The sequence below is a fragment of the Dermacentor andersoni genome, chromosome 3, assembly GCF_023375885.2.
Source record: "Dermacentor andersoni chromosome 3, qqDerAnde1_hic_scaffold, whole genome shotgun sequence".
Lineage (NCBI taxonomy): Eukaryota > Metazoa > Arthropoda > Arachnida > Ixodida > Ixodidae > Dermacentor > Dermacentor andersoni.
The window spans coordinates 84,288,716-84,308,876 of record NC_092816.1 but is presented as its reverse complement, the minus strand read 5'-3'; the positions used below and the strand labels follow the sequence as shown (position 1 = coordinate 84,308,876).

At 45.0% G+C, this 20,161-nt stretch overlaps 1 protein-coding gene across 4 annotated transcripts in view; it reads right to left on the bottom strand.

Annotated features, from left to right (window-relative positions):
• Window positions 1-277: 277 nt before the first annotated feature.
• The window catches only part of LOC126544097 (Na(+)/citrate cotransporter-like), a 41,804-nt gene continuing 21,920 nt past the window's right edge, over window positions 278-20,161 (bottom strand). For 3 of the 4 annotated variants that reach the window (XM_050191312.3, XM_055061263.2, XM_055061276.2), the window contains 5 exons: window positions 11,500-11,607; window positions 9,769-9,949; window positions 8,683-8,844; window positions 6,742-6,879; window positions 278-1,832 (listed from right to left, as the gene is read on the bottom strand). In XM_050191312.3, the coding sequence (XP_050047269.1) occupies window positions 1,605-1,832; window positions 6,742-6,879; window positions 8,683-8,844; window positions 9,769-9,949; window positions 11,500-11,607 (817 nt within the window). In that variant the 3' untranslated portion in view covers window positions 278-1,604. The remainder of the gene's footprint in view (window positions 1,833-6,741; window positions 6,880-8,682; window positions 8,845-9,768; window positions 9,950-11,499; window positions 11,608-20,161) is intronic. The other variant, XM_055061269.2, reaches the window with a different exon arrangement.

Genomic DNA, 20,161 nt, shown 5'->3' with positions numbered 1-20,161 from the left:
TTCGGGTGGTCGCCGCAGTGTATGCAGGGAGGGTTATCTTCTGTGAGAGCCAGGAAAATGTGCATGCTGGCTGGGGTGAGGAAGGTGTCCGTCTGTGCCTGGCGGATCATGGTGCCTTGTTGACGTGTGAAGTGCGGTTGTAGGACAAGGACTTCACGATGGGAAGTCCTGTATGACTTGAGGGAAACAATAAAACTGTGGAGCTCGACTGGTTTGCATCAGGGAATGACGGGAGCCAGGCGAAAAACTGCCAGGCGTGCAGGTGGTGGTGGTAGCAACTTTATTGAGATTCTGCTCAGTGGCAGGCCCGAGTCCTAGGATGGCCCCTCACGAGCAGCGACCCTTTCGGCCCAGGCAACGAGGGCTTTTTGTAGTTTTACATCCGGCGTTCTGAGCAGCTCATCCCGCGTCTGTTCTGAGGGAGCTGGCAGGAGCGACCTGGGAGGGGGTAAGCCCTCGCACCCCCAAGGAATGTGATTTTGGGTAGCCAGGATTTCATTTTCGTTACCTGGTGCACCCTAGTGATCTGGCATCCGGACGATTTCTACGACTGAATGTAGGTCGCCTCGGGGGATATCCTACGCAGGCAAGCGGCCATAGAGTCGGTGAATATGATGGGGACGAAGGAAGTGAAAGCAGTACTAAATTCAGCCCGACACACCCAACGCACATCATGCCGCATGATCTGCTGACCTGTTTCTACTTACACACATGCTTTGTTGTTTCGTCACCGAATCGTTTTTATCTTTGTCACAACACCACTCAAAAGTTATTTCATGCTGCTACACTCAACGAAAGATAGACAATTTGGCAACCAAACAGCTCAAATAAATCGTGGTCAACCTTTTTGTGGCAATTATTCCTTTATTTACAGTTCTTACTGCTACTGTAGTCATCGTACAGTCGGTGGGCAGGAGAATGTTGCCATGAATATAAAGTCAGCAGTATTATGGCACTTGTCTATATTTACCTTAATAAGATCGAGCGATGTGTCGCAGCTGAGCTGGACCCGCTTATGCACAAATCGTTCACACGCATGCTCCTGCAATTTGTAGGAACAACCGCCGGCTTGTGAGTGAAACTACACATATTACGAGCAAAGGCTGCCGGCCACTGACGATATGATCATGCGAATGAAAAGCTTAGTGAAGTAGACCCTCAATACAGTATACTTACGCTAATCATGAAGTTTCGTTCTACACACGGGCGGAACAACTCATCAGCAGTTATTACTATTATTTCATACGAAAACACACAGGTAGAATCCAGCGATAGGGAAATAGGGAAGAAGCAGGCTGTCAGCTGCCACCGAGAAGGGCACAAAGCCTGCCTACTCGTTAAAAAGGAGATCATAGAAAAGGAAGTTAAAGATATGGAGAAGGGAAGTAAATAAGAAAAAAAAGACACCAAAATGTTATTTGTGGGTAAAAACGATCTTTTTTTCTTTTTTTTCTGAAGACCCTTCTGCATTGGCGGCAGCGACTTTATTCGTTACCTGCGGTTTAATTATAGAGGCTGGAGCCTTCTAACCTCTATAGATTAATGGTCCATTTCCGTGCACGTCTATAGCGAATTTCTCGAGGCCATTTTCGTCAAACAGGTGGTTATATTATTGCTCGTTCTGTTAGAGCGGAAAGTACATTTGTGTAGTTTTGTGCCATTGAAATTGACGTGTGTACGTGGCTGTCGGTGACATTCAGCAAGGGCGACAATTCTTTTTCTCTCGCCCACTCGGGAAAGGACTGCAGGCCGAAGACGTAGACTCCGAGGGCGTGGATCATGGCGGTCTCTACCAGGGAGCACAGCATGTTCATCATAAGCCCTGGCTTCGCCTGCGGTTAGAATAGACACGTGAAAAAAAAAAACACACACACAAGAAAAGAACAGGAACGACTGACGAACAAACAACTCCTATTGTACAGGGAAGCCTTTACTGCAGGTATTTCTAGGTAGCGCAAGCTCGGCGCCACGTTGACGTTTTCACTCTGACAGCTTCCGCCGCGGTGATTACACGCAGATGGAGGACGTTCTTTTGTTTTCTCTGTGTTCTTTTTCTGCCTATTCACGGTACGCACTGTGCACATATGTGCACAGCGCCGGTTGCGCCATCTGCAGACTTCCCAGCAAAGTACACTCGGGAAAGATGCGGTGCTTCTCGCTGTGCTATGTCTATTGGGTATACCAACAGCAGCTAAGCTCTACTGCGCTCTTTTTATTATTATTAAAAATTTAAGACACATGATAAATTCTCTCCATGCAGTGAAAGCTTAGCAGGAACGTTTGCTTGCAGGGCAAAGAAAGAAACAGTAGTTAAAAATAGAACCACAGAAAACGAAACACATGAACGCCGGCATCGTTTCTTGATGTGCTGTTCGTAGGAGTGGTTTGTTTCTTCACGCAAGTATTCACTGAAAGGCTGAAACGGGCATTCTACCTCTGCTGCAAAAAGCAAGAAAGATGGGAAGCAATTGCCAGTGCGCGTGCATACCCGTGTCGCCTACACGAGTTCTTGATTCCTTTATTGTACGCTGCGACTCCAAGCAATAAGCTGTGTATTAGTTGCTACACCCGAAAAAGGTTAAATTCTCAAACAACTGCAACGCTACCATGGCACACGAAGTGAGCTGTTCAGACCGCCCGAGCAGTTCCGATCTCACTATAGGGAATAGACGCTACGACGAAAGCTTATTTTCTAAATAGGACTGTTGCGCACATTTATCATCCTTACACTAGTTCTCTGAAGTATCACCTACATAAACTTAATTCTTCTTTAAAACTGGATACGGGCCATCACGAATTTCCCACTTGTTATGCAACCTTGTTATGCTGCCTCTGGATCGGTGTGGCATTCACAAAAGCTTACTGGTTAATTCTGTATTGGAAAGCCTGACTGTTGCAGGACCGAAGAAACTACTGAACACGTCATGTGAATTCGTTCCCCATTATAGCATCCAGCACCGCTCTCTCCGGACAGCATATAACTAGCTCGTCTCAAGACGATTAAAGAAGCCAAGATCTTTGGACCATGGCCATGCGCGTAGCTGGCGTAGAAAGCAACAAGCGCGTTTCTACATTACTTGAAGTCGACAGGTCTCTACGACCATTTATAGATTTGCTGCGCATTTTCATGCGTGCGCGCAACTAGCGCTCGCTCGCTTCCATCCTTTCCCTCTTTTTACCCTTTTATCCCCTCTCCCATAGTGCAGGATAGCAAACTGCATGGACGTGTCTGGTCGATCCCAAGATGTGTATCCCGCTTAAAAGAAAAAAGAAAGGGAGATAATGACGGAAATGGAACGCCAACAAACGTATAAATGCACCTTGTGACATATTTTCACATGCAACACCTCATTGCGAAAATCAGACTGAGAGCGGACCAAAACGGATATTTTGATATGGCTGTCATGTTGTCCTGTTCTTCAAAAATGCGTATGATGTATTGCCACAATATAATTTTTCCTATAAAGTGCAGCATTAGTACATCCGCGTAAAAGTATTACGATGAACAAATGGACAGTCATTTCGCCAGCAATGAATGATCACTTTGGCAAATATTTCTCAAAATTTGCGGCTCCTAAAGCACCTTTTTCTAACAAATTTGTGAGAGTTTTCATGATCGCAAACTATGTTCGCCGCTAGCGATGTGCTTTGAGTGTAGCTTGCTTTTGTGGGCACAGTTTCGCCCAATAAAAAGTTAAGCTATTAGCAGTTCTGATGCTCCTTTCCTTTTATTTTCGATCACCGTCCCTACTACGTGACAATATTTAAGAAATAAACCTTCTAAGATCACGAGGCGATGCTGTGCAGCTATACACACAAAAATAACTTTTATGTTAAACTTTTTTTTTTCTTGCAGCACGATGCTTACGTATATTTAGCGTAATTTGGAAGCGCGCCAAGTGACAACAGAATATTTTCCGAAAGGATTAACTGGGAAACGACTCTGACAAAAGTATTAATTATACATGGCTTTTTACAAAAATTATCCAAGATGGTCGAGCAATATTTCTGGGCCAACTGGCGTGGTTGATGCATAAACTCTTTGCATTTCAGAGCCCGATATACTCACTTGTAGAGCGACTGTCTGGTGAACCCTGGAAATTTCCATAGGCATACATGCACATTTCGCCGTGTGGTTTCCATGGCTTAATTTAGTATAATTGGTCATCGTCTGGGAGCATATATTGTTCTTGCTTTATACATACAATGTCGTCAAGCACGAGTCACGAATGGTAGAAAAAGAAATGTTTTCTTCTTTTGGCCCACACCGCCGCACAGTATATTTAAGTTATCCCATTACCGTGGTTACTGGGAATCAACCGCTTCAAAAATTCTAAACGTAGATTATACTACAGTGGGAGGGAAACTGGGGCAAATTGGCGCACCTTTCCAGTTTACAAGAAACAGCGCTAACAAGGACCACGACGAAGTTCAGATAGGCTTACATAAAAGCGCTGACTCTCACCTAGAATTGGAAATTGGATGTTTATTCTTTAATCTATATATATATATATATATATATATATATATATGCACTCTCCACAACTTGACGAAGATAGAACTATCAGAACCAGGCGGGTACAACAAGGACAAAATGGAAAGTAAGCCTTCTCGCATCGAAAGTGCATGTGGTTCTATAACAGCCAAGAACAAAGAAACAAACCACGGTTATCCTGCGGATTTGTGTAATATGTAGGCCAAACTATGCATCGTGTGGATAGAAGATTAAAAGAGAACTTGTCATCTTTGCAAGATTTCGAGGGCCTGCGATCGGCTGTGCATTCTAGGTGCTGTCGATATTCCCTGATAGGAAAAAAACAACTACGATTTTGTTTTCTCACAGGGACCAGAACACAAGGAAACTTATGGAAGCCCTATAACCGCGTGTCCCAGCTAACGCGGTCGAAGCTGTTAAAATATATCAGTGGTGATCTAGCGAATGCCAGCGAAACGCGTTACCATTACGTCGCACCTCTTTGAGGTGCGTTCACCACCTTGCGAGGTGGTGTTCGGGGGCTCAATCAACAAAGGACGCGCCTCTTCGAGAAGCGTATGTTCAACTGTCGGCGGTCGCTACTTGTGCTTACTGATTCGCCTTCTTAAGATATACTGGAGTAGCACCGATAAGACAAGGCGTGCATATGCGCACACACAACGCTAACATTGAGGGAAAATTTCCAGTTTAGACCATCGCAGCAAAGAGTATGGGGACTTTGCTTCCGCAGAAAATGTTCCTGACAATGTGTGGAACACCCAAATGCAGAGGTAAAGGAACAGTGCTATTGTCTACGTAGTATGACCAACAAAGTCCTCGAACGCTGTGGGCGTACGTTTATAGCTTCTCGTGCGTGGGCGTTTTGTTTTTACTATGCTAGCACTAGAATACGATACAAATATTTCGTAGCAAAACTCCCATGTCACTATAATCAGGACACAAGTGTCTCGAGAAAGGCGTTCTGAAAACGTGTTTGCGCAGGAATCGCCCGCGCACCGTGCAAGAGAATACCTGATCGGAAGGGACCTTTGCACGGATACGTCCGCCGCCGCTGCCTATAATGCGCAAGGGAAATATTAAAGAACTGGGGAAATCGCGGAGTCCCAGGTGTATCTCAATCTTGCCAGTTGCAGCGAACGCTCAATGGGACGCTGGAAACGATCACAGTGAGAGAACCAAAATTAATACTGCAATGAAGCTTTCAAAGGGCAACCATACAGTAACTTTTAAAAGTATGCTGGAGATATTAGAGAAATTAGTGGCAGCTGGGGAAGTCACAGATCAAATGCCCACTAAGCGGGGAGTGCAGCTGATAACACGCAGAGGCTAACACAACAGCCTGAGCTGACGTCACTTCTCCCTCGGCCACTCAATGCGTTGCGTTGGCGGTTGCTAGCGTTTCCAGAATAAAGAAAACTTATTTGCAACCAGCGCAAATTTTCCGGATTCTGGCGTGTCTGAAAACGACGCTCCGCGAAATATCTGTAGAAACTACTTGAGCTGCTTTCGGTACCCGCAATGATGCCAACTTTGACATACTTATTTGAGAAGTAGAGGTTGTTTCAGATGCCACTTATCGAGCGCCTTATAATATGGTCAATATATTCATTGTTTTCCAGCAATGAAAGCCAAAACTCATAGAAGCCACAGAGGCGCTATGAATTGCGATATTTTCAGTGCTGTTAATAGTAACTTTGCGGGACCTTGCTTTACCCAAGCGTTCTCGCTTCCTTGGACAGAATTGGCCTGAGCAGGCGTGTTCGTATATGACACTTTTCTAAGCATAGGAAGTTCACTCTTCGCCAAACTCCATTTCTCATCTGTGTTTTCCCTCCCATTGGGCTAGTAGTTTCGAAGCCATTTAACAGTCTTGTAGGTAGTTACATTCTTTTTCTATGCCGCACTTGAGTGCTTGGTTTCTTGTCAACAGACCAGATGTACGGCTTTTGCACAGAAGCTTGAAGAAGAAAAAACGAAGGAGGGGATTCGGGGGTACTTGCAGATTCTATTGCGGGAAGTAACTTATCTGTATCGCATATAATTATTTTTGAAATTTCTCGTATCCTTCTTCAGCTTAGAAAACGTTCGCTCATCAAATTAGAATTAAGCATGGTACAATTGGAGTTCTAGACGTGCGGCAAACGCGAGCTCCCTTTGTCCTTAGCGTGGGTACTATAATTAAAACAGAGATGACCCCGTTTCAGCGCATCTACTCCCGCCTCGGGAATAATGAGATAAAAACTCACCATGTCGGGTATGCGCAGATTGCCGAGGTCGTAGACGATGGCGTTGGGTGGCGTGGCCGCCGGCAGCATGAAGGAGAACGAGCAGCCGATGGTCACCGGGATGGCGAAGTACAGCGGGTGAACGCCCCGGGCGACTGCCTGTGCGGAGCGCAAGTCCGTCGCTCAAGTGAACGTGCTCGCGCGAGACGCGACAGTTATCCCTGCATCTGCCTCAAAGATGTGCAACAGGGCAATTTTGTCACAATAATGAACGGTCCTTCTGGTAAAACATGGGCCATTAAGTAGAGACGTAGACATAAACGAGGCTGGTTTTGTTTTCTTCTGCGCTTATTTGCTTTTGGTAGTTCTCTCGCGTCTACATTTTTTTTTCCTTTAGGCAGTCGGCCACGTCATGCTGAATACGGCAATTTGCGCTGATTACCGAAGCTACGTAAAATTAGGACCGGCGACTCTTTGATAGGCAGACACTCAGGGTGCTCCTAGTGCTCATGCCTCCCGATGCCAAGGGCTCGTTCGCGTGGCGGCCTTCGAGCTTGCACAGTTGAGGTATTCATGGCAAGCACTCTGTATGAACCTTCAACAAGCGCTACTATATTTATTGATGGCTTATATGTAGAGGCGTCGGGATCGCGGTTGATGCCATTCACACTTTTTTCTCTTTTTTTCACACTGTCGTAAAAAAATTGAATAAATGAATGCGACATCTGTTCATGAAAGTACAACCGCGAGCTCGTTCAGCTTTCCCGATACCAGTCTAACAGAAACCGACGTTGATGAAACTCCCTCACGCCATCATCGTGTCGACAAGAAACCTACAGCAGCAGATTTAGCGGGGAATCGGGTGGAGAGTTTGAAAGCAAGCGACCCCTTCTACCCCAGACCCCTTCTATACGTACCAACGCGGTATGAATGATAAAGGTTACTATTAAGAAAAATAAGAAGCAACTGGAGGTGGTGTACATGAAGGAAAAAAAAGAAGAAACAAATAGTCGGAGTCGTAATGCACTTTTCCTGAATGTTCGCGTGGCCTTCTTCTTGCAAAGGATGGGTATTGCTTTGTTCACTTATCAGTTATGTGTCACCGCATGCCATTTCTCGATTTCACTCGGCATGCATGGAATGTCAAATGCATATGTAAATTTGATCACTCGCGCATAGTACCGGCGATGGCTGGCGAAATGGTCCTGTTGCTGGGAATCATACAAGGCGGGCAGATTCCGCACGCTGGCGAGGAAAGAGGCCCCCCGGAGAATTATTTGTATAAATTGCAAATATCTCGGCATTAATAGGCCCCAGTAAGAGAAAAAGAAAAAGTTAGACAGGTCCTGAGCTTGTTGCCAGGCAAGCTTTAACAATCAGCACAGGATATGCAAACTGCTCTGTCTTCGTCATTATCATGAGACTATTTCATGGCGAGGGAGGGCCGAAAGCTTCTCTTAACCATCTCCATTTACCGCTGCCTCGCATTGGCGGTAGGGGTCACCGCACCATGTGATTAACAGGGGGAGCAATCAAGACAAGGTAGGGAGGTTAACCAGACGAAGTTTTCCCTCTCTGCATTGCATGGGGAAGGATGAGGTTGAAGAGGCAAGAGAACAGATTGTTCACTCCCACGACTGGTGATACTGTGTCTCTCTAAGTGGTTAGTTGATTATCTTAATTAATAGTAATGTGCTCAATAACGCAGGTGACTTCATTATGAACACGAAACCAACTCGTTCTTCTTGCTACATTACTGCACATGCCGCAAAAAATTACGAAGCATCATAAGTATAGCAGCAGAAGAAGCGGCAACCGTAGCTCAATCTATGTACATGTATAGAAACTGCTTCGATGGCACTTGTAGGACTGCTCGGGTTACGGCTTAAACCATATCACCCCTGACCTTCATCGAACCTGCCAAAGTGCCAATGCTGTGTGTGTTCTTTCGCTGCTTCTCACCGTTCTGCAGACGACAGGGAGGAGGATGGAACTGACAGCCGCGTTGCTCGTCACCTCAGTCAACATGGAAGCCGCAAAGCAGAGCAAGAGCACAGTGAGCACTTCGGGGAGCACCTCGAGACCCTTGAGACGCTCGACGAGAAGGGACGAGAGCCCGGATTGCTGCACACAAAAGAGAGCTGGAAAGCGGCGCCATACGAGTGTGTACACTATATCGAAGCAAACCGAGACTCAAACAAGACGCACTGAACGGGAAAAGCCGCCCTACACGCTAAAGTACACTATCAAAACTCCCCAGGCCGCGGCGCGCACAAACACGTTGATTTCCGCACGGGTGGCGGACTTCCTGAAGTTAATTTTGACACTAGAAAGTTGTGAATTGCGAGAAATAGTGTCCCATCTCGCTGTTCTGAACTATGGATCTTTTAGAATCGAATACTATGGTTCCGCTGCAGGACAAGAAGTCAACGTGTTCGCGCGCACAATGACCTGAAAACTTGTCTCCAAGACTGTAAGTTACGGCACGTGACATCGCGTTGAGGCGTTGCCACTCGCTAAACCTGCTGGATGCAGAATTCTGTTTTGCTAATAAAAAATCATCATATCCGAGCCTGACCTCACAAGAAACTCTCGGACGTGTTGGCATATGTAGTTTTCGGCTGAGTTCCTGTCTGTGTGAGCTTGTGGAAAGCAGTTTCATGCTTTCTCGCCCCAAGGTTACATATCAATTGTACGAATATCGTATAAACAGCTATCGATTGCATATTTTTGCAACAAGTATTTTCTCTTTACTTAGTTCTACTCCCGTATATTCCTTCTTTCCTTGCTGCATCTTCCCTCCACAATTCCATGTTCATTATTTATTTGCTGTGGGGCTTGAGTGTAAATAAATAAATAAAATGGTCGAACAAAAATATTACTGCGGTCAAAGTTTTCTGTGTCCTTGCTTTAGCGCACTCGTTCAGCTCGCAATTTTTGTGTCACTATATATATATATATATATTGCTCTTTTATGGGACAGGTTCTGAAGTCACTATACTACGCGCTTACCCACTCCGAACGCGAGTGTTCTACGCCTATACGCACCATGCAGGCTTCACCGGCAGCCATTCCACCACCGATGAGAATCATGACGCCCCACTGGGCCCGGTCGCTGGCCTCGCGCCACGTTATTATGGGCCCGCTCTTCCACGGCTGCCTCGGATCCCGTGGTATGCAGAAGAGCAAAAGCGTCACCAGCATGGCCGGTGCGGAAGCCTTGATGGCGCTGCGTGCGCGAGATGCCGAGCAAGTTTCAGCGCCAAAGAGCAGGAAATGGCGTGAGCGTTCACGTTCCCCTTAAGAAACCCTGTCGCGCAAGTACTGCACGGCAACAACGTCATGGGTCAAAAGTGTCGTGCATTTCGGTCACGAGATAAATTGTATTGCAATTCATATTTGGTGGTTTCGAAAAGTTCCTAGAGAAAGCGAAACTAAACTGCTTCGTTTGTCCTATGCTTCCTTCTGTATTTCTCCCGCTGTGTTAGCCAGCCCAGATTTAGAAGGGATCTTAAAGTTGCAGATTCTCGTTGCAAGGAATGCGGATCTCAGTCGTCTAATGTGACAGGACACAGCTTCTTTACACACATTTGTATGCTAATGCAAGCTTATAATTTTCTTGTTTTTATACAATTTGAGACCGCTTCAGCGACACCTTGAAGGTCAACCGTGTGTTTCTTGTAAAGTGGATAAATATATTACTTACGATTCAAATATGGGGAATACGCCTGGCGCCTAATTTAGTAAGAAAAATAAATATTGAGAATTGGTCACAAGCCTGATTAGGACAGCGCCTACACGCCTGCAAGTCATATTTTTTTTCTCGGTTACAGCTGGTTGCCCTGTTATAGAAAACGATGGCCTAGTAATTCCTCTATTGTTATGCCTTTCTTGCTCTTAGGGCAACACATGTACTCGCTTGATGATTTGATTTTGAAGCCTATAGGTATTTGTACCACGCAATAATTGGAAATTAAGACAGCTCTGTGCACGACTACGGTTATACCGAGCACTCTGCATATACTTGATTTGTATTTCAACACGGCGATATGAAGATTGAGTTGAGCTAGAAGAATCAGTTTCAAATTTATTGGAAATGAATTGGAAATCGTAAATACAACGTCGGTCGGTCGATTTTTCCTATTGGTCCAGTACCGAAAAAAAATATATATACGCTCCAGGTGAAATTCCTTAGCGCAAGTAAAAGGTAAGGTGAAGATGGGACCTATTTTGTTTCTTGTAGCATGTAAGCTTTCCCGGCGATGTCGTCAGAACAAAGGTAAGTCGTTAATGCTGCTTTGTTAGTCGACAAGAATGCGGTCTTAGGCATGTGTCCGTTCACGCGCGCATTACTTCAATATCAGGAAGGAAAAATAAATTGATTAGTAAGGGTCAGTGACCTAGGCTGTGCATCGAAGGAGGAGGTACGAAGGTGTGAAGCACGTCAGGCTGTAGCTGTCTCGTGAGGAAAGCTTCATACAGTGGAGACTGATAATCAATAAAATAGTGGTCGGAAGTAATTATCATCATTGTAATTTAGTTCAGACATACTGTCTTCTAAGTACTATAAGTACATACGGTGTACGAATGCAAAATCTTATATAAAAAATTTGCGTAGTAGTTTGTCCAGATTCTTCGGACATATATAATTTCCAGGTTGCACATACATTTCGTCTTTTCTCAACTGTTTTATTTAAGAGTTCTCTGCAGGTTCAACGACAAAGGTACGAAAGAAGACATATTGTCAACTCGCGAAGATAGCAAATAGTGCGATCTTACTTTCCGAACGGCAAAAGATCCACCCATCCTGGAAGCAGCAGTGGCTCCATAGTGACCCACAGCAGGATCATCACAACCATCAGGAACATGACACATACCTCCGGAAAGCTAAGAGCAAAAGAAAAAAAAAGAAACAACAACAACGTCCACGTCATTGGAGTCACAGAAGCGCGGGTTCATGATGATATTTACTATGCTCAATTATTCCTTCAAGGTTTCAACGCTATAATAACCAATAGAACACAAGGTAGAGGTGATGGTATAGCTTTGCATTAAGGCAGCGATTGACGTTGTCTTTACTAAATGTTCCATCTGAAATATAGTTTGTTTGGTGCAAAGATTATATTGAGTTGATGGCTTTTGTTGGTGGTGTTTTTTACCGCCCACCTAGCTTGTCTGCGGACTCTTTAGTCTCCTTAAATGGGCTCGTCCAAGAAATTGGGCCACATGCCCCAAATCTAATATGTACGAGCAACTTTAACGCTTCCGACATAGACTTGACCATATCGATAAACAATGGCTGACCATGATTGCAATCCAGTTTAAAGGAAATAGTCACATCACGACACGTATGAAGATTTACGATCTGATATTTTTCAGCCATCGGTTCAGAGATTATGGCTACGAATGTATTGTTGTTCTTGACATATCTGATCATAAGGTGGGGCCGTATAACATAAAACTACTCCAATATGTTTTTATTCCAATCTCTTTACGTCAGATTTGCGTAACCACCGACGCAAGCATCGGGCGGTCACCAGCAAGATTGTCTGAACAAACCAATCAAATGCTCCCCTCATTCATAGGAGGTCACTTTTGTTTGCTTGAAAAACGAGTAACATTGCCTGCACTGAGCGGCTTGTCTTAACTAATTGGCTCACAAGAGGCGAGGAGTATGCTCAAGTGGAGAGGTATTCGATGGGGCAGGGCCGAGCCACTGCACTGAATATCAATAACCGGATGAAGAGGGTGCCGACGTCTGTGATTGGTCCGCTTTCTCTTACTTAGCTTGCGGTGGCTCGTCGACAATCGCGGCGGCATGCAACGGAACCTTAAGAATTCCTCTAAAAAGGATCCTCAGCAAAGAGGAGTTCGCTGGGTGAGGTCGTAAACGTGCTGTAAGTGCTCGAAAACGTTACACAGCTACGCAAAAAGTTTTATTGTACGCAAATAAACCCATACTCTCCGGCAGGTGCGAGTAGCCAGTGCCTGAGCGATCGGCGGCAGCCATCTTTTATTCCTTTCGGAACGGGGCAGCCTGAGGCTCTTCAGATGAAAATTCAGTTTTGTTCGGCCTATTAATGCATCTTTAACGCGTGCGCGTCACTTTGACGCGGTAAATTTTTGCGGTTTTGTGACGTCGCGTGAGAGGCAGGTGAAGTGGTGGCAGTCGGAAAACTTTTGACCAATAGCCGAGGGCTAATGTCAAAAAATTAGAAATAACTATTTTTGTTCTGTTCGGTCAAATTATGTATAATCAGTGTGTACACGTCATATCAGATGGGCAGCTATCGCGGTTTTCGTGACGTCGCGTGACAGACAGGTGAAGTGGGGGTGGTCCAAAATGTTTTTGACCAATCACGGTGGTAAAGAAGTAAAGAAAGCCGTGGGAGCTATGCAAAGTGGGAAGGCAGCTGGGGAGGATCAGGTAACAGCAGATTTGTTGAAGGGTGGTGGGCAGATTGTTCTAGAGAAACTGGCCACCCTGTATACGCAATGCCTCAGGACTTCGAGCGTACCGGAATCTTGGAAAAACGCTAACATAATCCTAATCCATGAGAAAGGGGACGCCAAAGACTTGAAAAATTATAGACCGATCAGTTTACTGTCCGTTGCCAACAAAGTATTTACTAAGGTAATTGCAAATAGAATCAGGAACACCTTAGACTTCCGTCAACCAAAGGACCAGGCAGGATTCCGTAAAGGCTACTCAACGATAGACCATATTCACACTATCAATCAGGTGATAGATAAATGTGCGGAATATAACCAACCTTTATATATAGGTTTCATTGATTACGAGAAAGCGTTTGATTCAGTGGAAACCTCAGCAGTCATGGAGTCACTGCGGAATCAGGGTGTAGACGAGCCGTATGTAAAAATACTGAAAGATATCTATAGCGGCTCCACAGCCACCGTAGTCGTCCATAAAAAAAGCAACAAAATCCCAATAAAGAAAGGCGTCAGGCAGGGAGATACGATCTCTCCGATGTTATTCACAGCGTGTTTACAGGAGGTATTCAGAGACCTGGATTGGGAAGAATTGGGGATAAGAATTAATGGAGAATACCTTAGTAACTTGCGATTCGCTGATGACATTGCTTTGCTTAGTAACTCAGGGGACCAACTGCAATGCATACTCACTGACTGGAGAGGCAAGGCCGAAGGGTGGGTCTAAAAATTAATCTGCAGAAAACTAAAGTAATGCAACAGTCTCAGAAGAGAACAGCAGTTTACAATAGGTAGTGAGGCACTGGAAGTGGTAAGCGAATACATCTACTTAGGACAGGTAGTGACTGTGGATCCGGATCATGAGACTGAAAGAATCAGAAGAAAAAGAATGGGCTGGGGTGCGTTTGGCAGGCATTCTCAGATCATGAACAGCAGGTTGCCATTATCCCTCAAGAGAAAAGTTTATAACAGCTGTGTCTTACCAGTACTCACGTACGGGGCAGAAACCTGGAGGCTTACGAAAAGGGTTCTACTTAAATTGAGGACGACGCAATGAGCTATGGAAAGAAGAATGATAGGTGTAACGTTAAGGGATAAGAAAAGAGCAGATTGGGTGAGGGAACAAACGCGAGTTAATGATATCTTAGTTGAAATCAAGAAAAAGAAATGGGCATGGGCAGGACACGTAATGAGGAGGAAAGATAACCGATGGTCATTAAGAGTTACGGACTGGAAATCCAAGGGAAGGAAAGCGTAGCAGAGGGCGGCAGAAAGTTAGGTGGGCGGATGAGATTAAGAAGTTTGCAGGGACGACATGGCCACAATTAGTACATGACCGGGGTAGTTGGATAAGTATGGGAGAGGCCTTTGCCCTGCAGTGGGCATAACCAGGCTGCTGATGATGATGATGATGATGATGGTGGTGGTGGTGGTGGGCTGATTGCAGAATTGGAATAGAAAAGTTTGGAATAGTTTGACGTTATAGCGCCCATGGTTTTGCATCCATTTCTTGTCCTATTCCAAAAACCCAATATGTTTAGTCTACTTTTCACGATCTAGACCATGCTGATGGTGTTAGTATAATCGATGCACTTAGCGCTTCTTTCGAGTTTGAAGTGGTTAGTCTTTACGATCACACCGCGCCTTAAGCGAATTTTTCCTTCATCTTGTTAAAACGTCCATTATGCGTTTAGTCCCGTTACAAACAAGAAAGTCGTAGTTTCACCTAAAAGACGAAGCATCGATTGCGATGGCAAATTAGTAGACAGCTGTATGAAGTAAGAATATTATCTTTATCGGCCGCATAAATTTGTAAACATTCGCTTTCTAATTAAATTAACAAACACGGTGTCACGCACGCACAGGTAAGCATGAACGCGTCTAACTCGACGACTGCGGTACTTGCTGTCAAAACGCAGGAGTGAGGAAGCGCGGCAGTAGCAGTGAGCGAATTGACCTTCGTGCCGCCTCTCGCTTCAACGCGAACTAAGCATCGGAAGCACAGCGCACACAAAGCTACCAGCACTCAGCGCGCTTTGTCCACGTCCCAGATCGCTTTCAAAATAAGCCGCACACGCAGCCGTGCCGCACGCAGCAGTCGCCGGAGTAGAACGCCACTCCCCCGGCCCACCTCTCATCCCGGCTTAACCCCGGCGCCTCGCGCGTCACGCAAGGCGACGCGATTCCTCTCCGCTTTCCTCCCTTGGGCGCGCGAGATTGAACCGCAATATTCGGGTGATCCTCGCAAGTTTCACTCGCACAAACAGCAACGGCGCACGGCGACGACGTGCGACGTTATGGTGCTTGGGCTTATACGAAACATCACGGCGACGGCGACGGCGACGACGACGATAGAAATGTGCCTGGAGTGTCCACATAATTGATATCACAATAAAAAGATACGTAACTGCACTGGATTACTCGGGAAGCTCTAGCTCTGTCGCGCCGACTTGGCTGCTTGCCGCGTGCGAATTGTGTTGGTGATACTGTTCGTGCGGCTCATTTTCTTGCTCTTAAGGAACAACTTCGAAGTAAAAGTAATGCATTACGTGATTTTTATTTCGAAGAAACAACTTCCTGGTTGGCTAAAAATATAATTCTCGAAAGTGCTAGAATACTCTTCTGCGTGAAGAATCTACGACTGGTTCATTTCTAGTAAATGACACAGTTAAAAACGATACTCCCGTTATCTTTACATCATTTATTACTCACTTGAAATTGGTTTCTACCCATGATAGCTTAGTAATTACTTCTTTCAGAGGTGCCTTATCAGTGTTTGTAACATTTTGCTACTCTATCTGTCAGCCCTCTTGTTGATTTTGACTTTTGTTTTAACTGAACGGTCACAAATTTCTAGTAATGATATTGTTGTCTCTAACAAGAGTGTGATAAATTTAATTTGATATCTAGATTACGAAAGAAAGGTTATCCCGACGATATAGACGAGCCATTCCTCCCTAGATACCAATTATGGACTGGGAGTTATTTAAATATTATTTTTCAGAAATCTTTTTCAACGTCTGTCGTCCCTTTATCTTGGAAAACTGTGAAATTTCTTCCGCTGTACAAGTCTGAGAACAAAGAGCCCTTATTCAATTATAAATCCATTTCTTTTACATCTTATTCATGTAAACTATACTGGAACACACAATATACAACATATCATTGAGTTTCTGGAAACAAATAACATTTTATCGGATGCTCAACATAGCTTCCCGCTTGGTTTCAGCACCAATGCATCACTTAGTGAATTCACTTACGATATCATCCAGGTTCTAGATGTATGTGACCAAATTGATGCAATAGTTATAGATTTATGGAAAGCATTCGACAACTATGCATTAATTAACTGAATCGCTTATTTTCTCTCTCACCGTTCTCAATCCGTGCTTTTCAAATCTTCGCAATCCTCTATTTCCAGCGCAGCATCTGGCATACCTCAAAGCTCCAACATAAGTCCGCTTCTCTTTTTAATTTAAATAAATAATTTACCACTAAACTTACAGGTAAAATCTGCGTGTACGCTGATGATAATGTTCTGTACCACACTAATACTCTCTTTATGATCACTTCGTCCTCAACAATTCATTCCCATCATTTCGCTCATGGTCTCACACTTGGCAGACGTAAGATCAACATCAACATCATCAGCCTGGTTATGCCCACTGCAGGGGAAAGGCCTCTCCTCTACTTCTCCAACTACCCCGGTCATGTACTAATTGTGGCCATGTTGTCCCTGCAAACTTCTTAATCTCGTCCGCCCACCTAACTTTCTGCCGCCCTCTACTACGCTTTCCTTCCCTTGGAATGCATTCAGTAACTCTTAATGACCATCGGTTACCTTCCCTCCTCATTACGTGTCCTGCCCATGCCCATTTCTTTTTCTTGATTTCAATTAAGATATCATTAACTCGCGTTTGTTCCCTCACCCAATCTGCTCTTTTTTTATCCCTTAACGTTACACCTATCATTCTTCTTTCCATAGCTCGTTGCGTCGTCCTCAATTTAAGCAGAACCCTTTTCGTAAGCATCCAGGTTTCTGCCCCGTACGTGAGTACTGGTAAGACACAGCTGTCATAAACTTTTCTCTTGAGGGATAATGGCAACCTGCTGTTCATGATCTGACAATGCCTGCCAAACGCACCCCAGCCCATTCTTATTCTTCTGATTATTTCAGTCTCATGATCCGGATCCGCAGTCACTACCTCTCCTAAATAGATGTATTCCCTTACCACTTCCAGTGCCTCACTACCTATTGTAAACTGCTGTTCCCTTCCGAGACTACCCGCCGTGGTTGCTCAGTGGCTATGGTGTTAGGCTGCTGAGCATGAGCTCGCGGGATCAAATCCCGGCCATGGCGGCCGCATTTCGATGGAGGCGAAATGCGAAAACACTCTTGTTGTGCACGTTAAAGATCCCCAGGTGGTCGAAATTTCCGGAGTCCTCCACTACGGCGTGCCTCATAATCAGAAAGTGGTTTTGGCACGTTAAACCCCATAATTTTTTTCCGAGACTGTTAAACATTACTTTAGTTTTCTGCAGATTAATTTTTAGACCCACCCTTCGGCTTTGCCTCTCCAGGTCAGTGAGCATGCATTGCAGTTGGTCCCCTGAGTTACTAAGCAAGGGCGAATCGCAAGTTACTAAGGTATTCTCCATTAACACTTATCCCCAATTCTTCCCAATCCAGGTTTCTGAATACCTCCTGTAAACACGTTGCGAATAGCATCGGAGAGATCGTATCTCCCTGCCTGACGCCTTTCTTTATTGGGATTTTTTTGCTTTCTTTATGAAGGACTACGGTGGCTGTGGGGCCGCTATAGATACCTTTCAGTATTTTTACATACGGCTCGTCTACACCCTGATTCCGCAATGCCTCCATGACTGCTGAGGTTTCGACTGAATCAAACGCTTTCACGTAATCAATGAAAGCTATATATAAAGGTTGGTTATATTCCGTACATTTTTCTATCACCTGATTGATAGTGTGAATATGGTCTATTGTTGAATAGCCTTTACGGAATCCTGCCTGGTCCTTTGGTTGACGGAAGTCTAAGGTGTTCCTGATTCTATTTGCAATTACCTTAGCAAATACTTTGTAGGCAACGGACAGTAAACTTATCGGTCTATAATTTTTCAAGTCTTTGGCATCCCCTTTCTTATGGATTAGGATTATGTTAGCGTTTTTCCACGATTCCGGTACGCTCGAAGTCCTGAGGCATTGCGTATACAGGGTGGCCAGTTTCTCTAGAACAATCTGCCCACCATCCTTCAACAAATCTGCTGTTACCTGATCCTCCCCAGCTGCCTTCCCCCTTTGCATAGCTCCCAAGGCTTTCTTTACTTCTTCCGGTGTTACCTGTGGGATTTCGAAATCCTCTAGACTATTCTCTCTTCCATGATCGTCGTGGGTGCCACTGGTACTGTACAAATCTCTATAGAACTCCTCAGCCACTTGAACTATCTCATCCATATTAGTAATGATATTGCCGGCTTTGTCTCTTAACGCATACATCTGATTCTTGCCAATTCCTAGTTTCTTCTTCACTGATTTTAGGCTTCCTCCGTTCCTGAGAGCATGTTCAATTCTATCCATATTATACTTCCTTATATCAGCTGTCTTACGCTTGTTGATTAACTTCGAAAGTTCTGCCAGTTCTATTCTAGCTGTAGGGTTAGAGGCTTTCATACATTGGCGTTTCTTCATCAGATCTTTCGTCTCCTGCGATAGCTTACTGGTATTCTGCCTAACGGAGTTACCACCGACTTCTATTGCACACTCCTTAATGATGCCCACAAGATTGTCGTTCATTGCTTCAACACTAAGGTCCTCTTCCTGAGTCAAAGCCGAATACCTGTTCTGTAGCTTGATTTGGAATTCCTCTATTTTCCCTCTTACAGCTAACTCATTGATCGACTTCTTATGTACCAGTTGCTTCCGTTCCCTCCTTAGGTCTAGGCTAATTCGAGTTCTTACCATCCTATGGTCACTGCAGCGCACCTTTCTGAGCACGTCCACATCTTGTATGATGCCAGGGTTAGCGCAGAGTATGAGGTCCATTTCATTTCTAGTCTCGCCGTTCGGGCTCCTCCACGTCCATTTTCGGCTATCTCGCTTGCGGAAGAAGGTATTCATTATCCGCACATTATTCTGTTCCGCAAACTCTACTAATAACTCTCCCCTGCTATTCCTAGTGCCTATGCCATATTCCCCCACTGCCTTGTCTCCAGCCTGCTTCTTGCCTACCTTGGCATTGAAGTCGCCCATTAGTACAGTGTATTTTGTTTTGACTTTACCCATCGCCGATTTGAGGTCTTCATAGAAGCTTTCGACTTCTTGGTCATCATGACTGGATGTAGGGGCGTAGACCTGTACAACCTTCATTTTGTACCTCTTATTAAGTTTCACAACAAGACCTGCCACCCTCTCGTTAATGCTATAGAATTCCTGTATGTTACCAGCTATGCTCTTATTAATCAGGAATCCGACTCCTAGTTCTCGTCTCTCCGCTAAGCCTCGGTAGCACAGAACGTGCCCGCTTTTTAGCACTGTATATGCTTCTTTTGGCCTCCTAACTTCACTGCGCCCTATTATATCCCATTTACTGCCCTCTAGTTCCTCCAATAGCACTGCTAGACTCGCCTCACTAGATAACGTTCTAGCGTTAAACGTTGCCAGGTTCATATTCCAATGGCGGCCTGTCCGGAGCGAGGGATTCTTAGCACCCTCTGCAGCGTCGCAGGTCTGACCGCCGCCGTGGTCAGTTGCTTCGCAGCTGCTGGGGACTGAGGGCCGGGGTTTGATTGTTGTGTTCATATAGGAGGTTTTGGCCAAGTACTGCACCAGGGTGGCCAATCCTGCTCTGGTGAGGGAGTGCGTTACCGGTTCTGGTCACCGGGATCAGGCCACACTCCAGGCCTGTTTATGCAAATTTATCAACACGCGGTTTTTTTTTCTTTTTTTTTTTAATCCGGTGGAAAATTGGGCGGC